Consider the following 9742-nt stretch of genomic DNA (forward strand, 5'->3'; position numbering starts at 1 on the left):
ATTATTGTTTGAAGAAACTTAGTTCAGTCCATGTCTGTTACATTGCCTTTACAAAATTAACCTATTAATTGTATGTTAGAAAAAATATTTTAACCGATAACATGAAAGATTCTCAATTACAAGATAAGACTTGTTGGACTAGAAAGATGTTGAACATATTTTGTGATATATGTATCAAAACAATTGAGAAAGGTATGCAATTGTTTTAAGAAGCAGACTGACCATGCATTAACAAAAGCACAATTAATGAATAAATGGGATGGAATAAAAAAGGATTAGAGAATATGAAAAAAATTGATTTCTAAAACAAGAGTAGGCTGAAGTACTAAACTTGAAATAATTTTAGCAACTAACGAGTGGTGGAAATCTAAAATCAAGACTTATTTTTTTCTAGTACATGTACAAGTGCAATAAGCTATTTTATTATTTACTGTTATAATAGTTATGATGCATTTATATCTTCACTATTGCTTATTATAGGAGATACGAGGAGGTAGAAAGTTTAGGCATATTGATACCGATTCCACAATATATTGTTAATATGATATCATGTTTACAAATATTGTGGCTACTGATTGGCATGCTTGGACTCCATCACAGGGTTTGAATTCTAATGATAATGGTTTCGGTGAAAGGAAAAATAATGCATCTAATGAGGATCCATATCTAGAGGAAGGTAGTGGTGATTTAAAGGAGGATACTTTATTAAATTTTATAGAGGATGTCAATCATATGGTTGTTGGTGTAAATTTTGCTAACAGTACTAGCAATTCTAGTATTAGTGGGAAGAGAAAAGATGTTTAACAATGTACATAAAAGAGTGAAAAAAAAGGGTTTAGAAATGAGAGCGCAACTGTTTTTACTTTTAGATCGATTGTTGAAAGTGTATCTAGTAGGAGTGAATGCACATCAAGTGGTTGAGATAAAAAAAGATGTAGCATTGAAGAGGTCATGAAGAAGTTTCATTCTATTGAGGAAGTGGTTTTCGACAGTGAACTTTATTATTTTGCAACTGAGTTTTTTATAGTTAGAAGTAAGAGAAAAATATAAGCAGCAATTAGAGACAAGAAAAGAAAATTTCAATAGCTGAAATTCATATTTGAGGGGAGGTTAGATGCAAAACTTTGACTTAAGCGTAAATATGCTATAATGTACTTACACTTATTTATATTCTATTTCTCATCAATTGAAGTTGATTATGTTGTCATATGTTTTTTTACAGCATTACATGAATTTCATATTTCAAGTGAAAAGTTGTTGGATTGTATATAACACTGATTTTGTCAATGTATTTTAATGATCTATGAACATATTTTGGTGTTATATGTTTTCGTTGTTACAAGAGCATAATATGAATCTTTATGTTGATTTGCACTTCATGAGTTGATGTTGTTGTGTTGTTATAATATAGTTCAATGTATGAGATTAGTCATTGTTATTTTTCCGCATTTCTAATTTGTAACAAATACTATGTTGATGTATTGCTTTTTATTTGTATTTATTGGATAATGGTTCTTGTTCGAGAGTTGAAAAATATGTTGAAATGCTTTTTATTAGAAACTAGAATTATAGGTGTTAAATGTGGTTAGAATGACTGTAAACATTTGGGCTGTGTTTGATTTTGCAATCTGGAATTGGATATTGAAATTTGTAAGTTTAAATAGTTATTAACATGTTAACTATTTGCTCTGGGAGTTTGAAATTGTTAGTGTAAAGTTATTAAAGGATGGTATTTGTACATTTGTTTCTTTATATCTTTTATTGCTTATTCAAAGCATAATTTCAATTTCAGCACATTCATTTAAGTTGCCAACATATAACAAGCACTACCACTTGAATTGCATTATTTTGAGAAGGTTAGTTATCAATTTTAAAATTATATAATAAATTAGTTTTATGTACAATTAGAGCTTTGTGTTTACTTTCTTTTTTTATATCCTTATTCCTCCTCAGTTAATTGCTTTCATTATCGCAAACTTAACTAAATTCATAATTGATAAGTATGCTTGTGATGCACGCAATATTGTATTCATTAATTATTACTAAAAAATCTATGATAATTTGGGAATACTTTATAATTATTGTTTTGGTTTATGTTTAGGTTGACATGAAATTTTAATATTTAAAACAAATTCCTCCATATACATGTATTTATAATAATTTCATGAGTGAAAATTATGTTGTGTTGAAGATATGGATGTGAATTGGTTTAATAATCTATTTGATGATGAATATGACAATGTAATGAATAATGTTGTTCAGTATGTGTCAGATGGTTTTGATGGTACAAAAACTAGAAATAGTTTTAAATATAGTAGCGGTGTTGGTAATGAAAATAATATAGATGATGATGACAACAATGTAAATACACATGATAATAATGAGGAATATAATTTTTTTTAGCTTAGAGAGTGTGATTGTAATAAATTAATATTATGCATAGCTGAAGCATTGACTTTGTATTATAGCAATTATATTTACAAAGAACCATGCATGGTTTTATACAACACAGGAATGAGATGGTTGAATGATATTTTTTTTCAATCCATCATTCCCCATATGGATGCAGACAATTGCAAAGTTTGTGCATTAATTTGGAAATGTTTTGCGGGCTAAAGTAGTATAGAAAGATGAATGTTATTAAGAAATTATGTATGTTTCTCTATACTTTAACTCTAAGAGTTTCAAATAATGAAGTTCATGAGAGATTTTAACATTCAGGTGAAACCGTAAGTAGATATTTTAATGAAGTTCTTAGGTTGGTGTGCTTATTAGCTGTTGATTCTATCAAACCAGTAGATCCAGAATTTTCAATAACACCAATAAAAGTTGCAATGAATTCAAGATATATGCCACATTTCAAAGTGAAAAATACTTTATCTAAGTTATTAAATAATTGAAAAGGTTACAAACAAATATTTGTAGTACATTTAAATCGTTTCATAAACTCTTTTTTCTTTTTTTTTGTAGAATTGCATAAGAATGATTGATGGAACACATGTATATGCTTATATATTATAAGAAAATCAAATATCATTTATTGGTAGAAAAAATGTTCCTACACAAAATATAATGACAACATGTAGTTTTGACATGCAATTTATAGTTGTTTGGGCTGGGCGGGAAGATAGTGCACATGATATAAGAATATTTCTTGAGACGATTGACAATCCAAATATAAGATTTCCAAGCCACCAAAAGGTATTGAGAAATAAAAAATAGGGATGTTATTCAATTTGAATAATTTTTTTCTGCAATAGAAAATAAGTTTTGAACTATCATTATCTTGATACAGGAACATATTATCTCGTTGATTCATAATATCCAAATGAATACAGTTACTTGGAGCCATATAGATGTGAGAGATATCATCTTCTAGAATTTCATCGACGAGGATAACCGCAAAGTTAGAAAGAAATATTCAACCGTATCCATTCATCGTTACGATGTGTAATAGAACATAATTTTAAAGTTTGGAAGAAACAATGGAGAATTTTTCAAAACATACATGTGTTTCCTTATAAAACACAAATTTAAATTGTTGTCACATTAATGACACCACATAACTATATTCAAAGGAAGTCGATTTAAGATGTTGTATTTAACAAGTTTAATTGTCATTCTTATTTTATTCTTGTTGATATTTTAATTGATATGGTTCTACAATCACACACACACATGTAGAGAGAGAGAGCTTCACATAAGGATTAAATTTGTGATGACATTACAACAAGTTTGATGGAACAATAATGTTTATTTTTTTAATAAAAATAATAATTTTTTTATACTGATTATTATTTGTACAAAATGTTATTTTTTATATTAAAACAAATAATAAATTAATTTATGTTTTTTTAGTCATTTTATATACAACATCAATTTCTACCATAATTATAACCAAACATATTATACCAACCATAATTATAACCAAACATATTATACCAAGATTTTAAATAAAATAAAATTAAACTATAATTTTAATCAAATATACATATAAACCAATCACAACAAAAATAATTTTTTAAAATTAGTTTTTTCATACCACAATCACGAAAATAACAAAAAAAAACACTTTATTGTAACAAAACACGAGTAGATAGTCCAAACGTCTGAAAGTACGACACCCCTGCCAGTCACAAACATGGGGTGAAAAACGCAATCCAATCCAGCGATTTATTTATCATTTACTACACATGGAAGTAGACTTCAGCATTTAGGCACGAAGGCTTATGTCAGCAATTATTTTATGAATTTAAAGATGATAAAGTCCAGCGAAGATGAGGTGCAGTGACCTACATATCTACTGTAATCTTAGCATCCAGATCAGAGAACTCTTGGAAAAATGCCTTGAAATGCTCATAGGAGTGCTTGACATCATCAACAGCACACATTTCTCTTATACTGTGCATCGATAGTTGTGGAGCACCAACATCAACAGTACGAATCCCAACACCGCTTGCTAGGATTGGACCAATAGTTGAACCACAGGCCATGTCGTTGCGGACCACAAAATCCTGCATTTGCAGTGCTTTCAGGATAATCAATTCATCTACCAAATACTGAACTGCTACTACACATGCTGCAACATATAATCTCCATTTCACTGGCTATATCTTCTGTGCCAATGGCGACGAAGATTGGAAGACTCAAAATGCCAAGAGAAGAATGATAGTACAAGTAAAAGCTACAATATGTTGTATTTTGATTTGTAACAGATGTATTTCATTCCCTGAGTGCCCAAATATTCAGGACACAATTCTGTACTAAAAAATCAACGTGGAATGTATCTGGTGCCAATTTTTTCCCGTCACTTTGAGTATCAAATCGTCATCAATGCTTGAAATCATATTGTTTTGAAAGAAGAAATGATGGAGAACAAATTGGACAGTATCATGCTTGTCCAGTTCTTATAGATATTAAAAAAAATTCAACTCAATCAAATGATAACATTACTTTATTAGGAATTCTGTCTGTTATAACTGTAACAATCATAATATTCAAGCCGGGAGAGAACTGACCTGGGTGGGAAGGTTATGCTTTGTCGCTATCTCCCTAAATAAAAAGGAAGTGACTGCATTTGTTGCGTAGCGCTGATTCGCATTGTGTTTGATTACAAGCCCGCCATGCAGCTTGGGCTGATGATTGTCTTCATGTTTGTCCTAGAAACGACATATCCCATATTAGAACAGTCTGAAAGAATAAACCACCTAAATGAACAATAAGGCAATGTACCATATAATTAGGATGGAGAGCATGTGCCATGTCAGCAGATACAACGTAACTCATCTGGATAGCCTTTGGAAGCAGCTGAAAAGAAATAAAAGAAAAGAAACAATGATGTTCATGAATGGAACTATGATTTAATTTCAAGACCATTATCCCACTCCCTCGGACCAAGCATCCCCAGTTTTTGTTCCTCCACATACCCATGCGGGTCAAACCCATAAGCCCGGCTGATGTAATAGCCCTTCCCTATGGGAATGGACTAACATCCTCGTAACTCACCAATGTGAGGTGAGAAATTTTCAATTATCATTTTAATATTGCAAACTTATCTAAATATATCAGACAAGGGAAACACGAAATAAACACTAATATGCTGGTGATCATTCTTAACTTTGTGTCTTAAACTCCTAATTAAGATGCATGAATAAAACAACTTCCAACAAAATAGAAACTAAAACTGTTTTATATAAGCCTATAGCATTTAGAAGATAAACTCAGGTTCATAACTTGACCAAAATTGAAACTATAACTAATCTCATTCCCGAAGAAGAAGTCATAATCAGACAATAACGCACCTTGGAATCTGAATCAAAGGAGCTTGTGATTCGTGATAGAGCATCTAACATGACAGGAGACCCGGCTCCTTGTGCTGAGTGAGATCCTACCTCTTCATGGTCAAACAGCGCCACCATCCTAACACCACTCTCATCCTTAAGGTCACTTTCAGCAGATGTTGCATCTATCAGTGCCTGTAATTAAATTGAAATAGCAGAAATGACAATAAGTTTCTGTTGGAGTGTCAAGACCAGTTTTTCTCGTATGCAAAAGTGAAAATAAACATAAATGAAGTGCATGGGATAGTAGCAGTTATTTTGCTGTTGGATGATGAAACTAAAGTAGGTTGTCAACACGACTAGTAAATGATCCAAATGGTTCGCATAATTTCCAGTTCTGATCTTAAGCAAAATTTTACTTCATTATCTCACCCACTATAGGAAAGAAAATGGTTGTGAAAAAAATTAGTTCCAGCAATATAGATACTAACATGGCTTAAACTCAAAGAACTTCGAACATCACATTCAAACTTAATCACACTATCTGAAGTGAAAATCCTTATTTTCACTGTGAACCAATATAAACTTCCAGAATAAAAAGTCGCTTAAACTCAAATAAGACAAACCTAGTTTCCAAACTTCAAAAGAAAAATGAAACTCCAAACAATCACTTGGCTTTGTTCAACAATGAATTCAAACCAATGCCCAATTCTCAGCACAAATGAGGATCATCAAAATGACAACCTTGAATTTGATTCACTCACAGCACAAGAGAGAACATCATAGGTTGTGTGTTCAGTAGAACAGATGGCATCAGAAAAATTTATAGTCAGAAGATAGAAAACCTGGGGCTTTGGGACATGATATTACATAAACCAACATGATATCTTATATCTGACATGAGATGGCATTGTGTGTTCAATAGAACAACAGCAAACCTTGTAGTCAGGTAACAGAAAGACAATGCGGTGATAATGGGACTGGTGTACAGGACATGATATCATACAAACCAACAAGATTTCAGATCTAAGAAATCCATAGCACGCAATACCTTCAGAGAGCAGAATGAGCTGCAGAGGTTATCGAGCCATCCAGAGAAAATAAATTCCTTTGCGGCTCCAGCTATTACACTTGGTTGAGTATCACATACTTGTAATTCAAAGTCACATATATCGTCTACTTTGCACCCAATCTGATTAGCAATCATCTAGAAGACAAGAAAAAAAAAAACAGAACAACCGATGCAAATTAAAATTGCCAACATATATATAAAACACAAAAATAAAAGAAAAGATGGAGAAAATATATTCTTGCATCAGAACTTACTAACCTCAAGTACAAGTGAGTGATGCTTTGAGTTAATCATTCCTATATCAGATTTCTTCCCATCAACTTGAATTTCTTCACTCTTAACTGGACCTCTTTCAGCAACTGCTTTATTGAGCTCTGTCTGTGAAAAGAAGTTTGTTAATAGACAATGGAATACATTGGAATGATATCGAGACTTCATCCCATACACTAGTATTCTAGATAAATATCTACTTTCTCGCAATAAAGTTATCAGATATTGCACGCTTAGTAGTTCTCTAGCATTAATTCTTGGAATCTGAAAACTGAGCACACATGTAACTTTTGTTTGTAAGGCAGAAATAGTTAAGCAGTAATCTTTGTGCACAAAAAGTAAATGAAGTCTCTCTTACTGTCTAATCTTTAAAGCACGTGCCTTCAAGTCCCGGTTAAATCTGTATAATATAGATCTGGTCCTTATTAAGAAGACACAAAGACACATTCCAGAGTGCCTCAGAAATCGATAGTTCTTCAAAGACACGAAGAAAAAAATGGTTGAAAATAATTTATTTCTAGCCACTAACTTAAGCAAAAACATCCTATTTAGTGTAGGACACAAATTTTTTTTAAGGTTGGTGCTAAGATTCTTTATGATAAGTTGCAGCCCATCTTTTCTAAGATTTGGTAAGTCCAAAGGATTCTGCAAGATCATGGTCAATACCTATTTTATAGAATCATTAGAACTAAGAAATTTGTTTCATCCTTATTTTTGTTAACAGCGAGAAACATAACATAAAAGGCAATCACAGCAACTAGAATAAACCCATATATACAAGTGTGCAAACAACCAAATGATATCAAGCGTGTGAGATTCAAAGATTACCTTAATTGATGTTGCCAAGACAGGAAGAAGTTGAGTCTCTGTGTTCACCTTGAATCCATCACTGTTAACATTCCTGTTCAGCACATGGCAAAAATTAAATGTCATAACACCAAGCACAATAAAAATGAGACTACCAAATCCAAAAACTATAAGAATCCCATGCATTAATAGCACCGACAAAACAACAAGAAACAAGTAAACAAAACAATTTATCGTCCAAAAAAACCTGTCTAAGTGAATTGCGATGGTAGGGACACGCAAAATGGGCTCCTCAATTCTAACTAGCCGATGGGAGTAGGAAACTGAACCATCCTTTTCCTCTTTTACAATCACCCTTCCAGCTACTGTCAAGTCACGATCGAACCATGTATGCCACAAACCACTTCCATATGTTTGGACCCCAACCTTCAAATACCCACCTTTCGTAACCTGACCAGTCCATCCATTCCCAAAAAACTTACACCGAAGAATCACACAAAAGTTTTACACAAAACCCAATATTTCTTTTCTCAACACTTAACCCAAAAAAAAAAAACAGAAAGAATATCACCTTGGAAACTGGCTTCAACTTGAGACAAGGACTATCTGTATGGGCACCAACTATATAAAATCCATTCCCAGCTTCAAATCTAACAAGCATAATTCCAAAAATATCAGCAATATTTAATTTCTAAACAACCAAATGAAGTTGCTGCTGCTGAAAAATGATTAAATTTACTATGATTAAAAATCGTTGAAGAAGGCATACTTGTTACCAATAGCGAAAGCAACGATAGTAGAGTGATTCCTGGTGAAGAAATAACGCTTTCCAGCTTCCAAATCCCAATCTTGTCTCTCTGAAACTTGCTCGTATCCCGCATTTCTCAGTCTCTTCTTTGCCTCCTCTATCAATATCCATCAATCAATCAATCATATATATATATACATATATATATATGAAAAAGAAAACTGATAGTGTTAGTTAGTTACCGACGGCGTGAAAAGCGGTTGGAGAAGCGTTTAAGAAGTTGATGAGTTCAGAAGCAACGGAGTTCTCTTGAATTTTTCGCATTTCAGATTGTTTTTTCTTAATGTTTGTGCTGAGCGCTGTGTGTGTGTGTGTGGGTGTGTGTGTAGTTGTGGTATGGCTTGTTGAATCAAAACTGTAACGACCCAAACGTCATTGGTATGGCTTGTGGAATCAAAACTGTAACGACCCAAACGTCATGTGAGACACGGGTGAATGAACAAAGGTTTGTGAAAAGACACTTCGGAGATGAGAATAATATACTTGGGAAGGAAGGAAGGAATATATTATATGCCCACTCCACACTGCCTTTAAAAAATGTTTAGAATTTTTGTCTTTAATCAAATATTATTCGCTTTCACACTAAGATAAAGAAAGCCATCATTTCTCAGCAAAATAATTATAGATAATTGTTATTGAGTAGGAGTTTTTGTTTGATGTGATTGTTTTGTAAATAATTTTTTTATTAAAATATATGTTAATAATAATTTTTTATTTTTTAAAAAATATTTTTAATATCAACACATTAAAATAATTTAAAAATATTAAAAGTCTATTAATTTAAAATAAATAAAATTTAATTTTTTTAAACATAAAAATAAATAAGCCTTATAAAATATTATTTTGTTAAATTTACTATTCAAGTCATAAAATTTTAATATATTTATATAATATAAATTAAATTAAATTATAAAATTTAATTTTTATTAAACCTAATATTAAAAAAATATATATCCTAGTTAACAATGTTCTGTGACAAGAGGTAAATAACGAATTTAACTCCAG

At 31.5% G+C, this 9742-nt stretch overlaps 1 protein-coding gene across 1 annotated transcript; it reads right to left on the bottom strand.

Annotated features, from left to right (window-relative positions):
• Window positions 1-4110: 4110 nt before the first annotated feature.
• LOC105139449 (probable aspartyl aminopeptidase) lies at window positions 4111-9262 on the bottom strand. The gene is made up of 12 exons (XM_011045883.1): window positions 9121-9262; window positions 8920-9077; window positions 8699-8834; window positions 8501-8579; window positions 8177-8379; window positions 7951-8023; window positions 7111-7230; window positions 6832-6987; window positions 5802-5975; window positions 5233-5307; window positions 5019-5159; window positions 4111-4514 (listed from the first exon to the last, which is right to left on the bottom strand). The coding sequence occupies exons 2-12, from the start codon at window positions 8999-9001 to the stop codon at window positions 4293-4295; spliced, it is 1461 nt and encodes a 486-aa protein (XP_011044185.1). The 5' UTR covers window positions 9002-9077; window positions 9121-9262; the 3' UTR covers window positions 4111-4292.
• Window positions 9263-9742: the final 480 nt, after the last annotated feature.

The sequence above is a fragment of the Populus euphratica genome, unplaced genomic scaffold (genome assembly GCF_000495115.2).
Source record: "Populus euphratica unplaced genomic scaffold, PopEup_1.0 scaffold92.1, whole genome shotgun sequence".
In the NCBI taxonomy this organism is placed as follows: Eukaryota; Viridiplantae; Streptophyta; class Magnoliopsida; order Malpighiales; family Salicaceae; genus Populus; species Populus euphratica.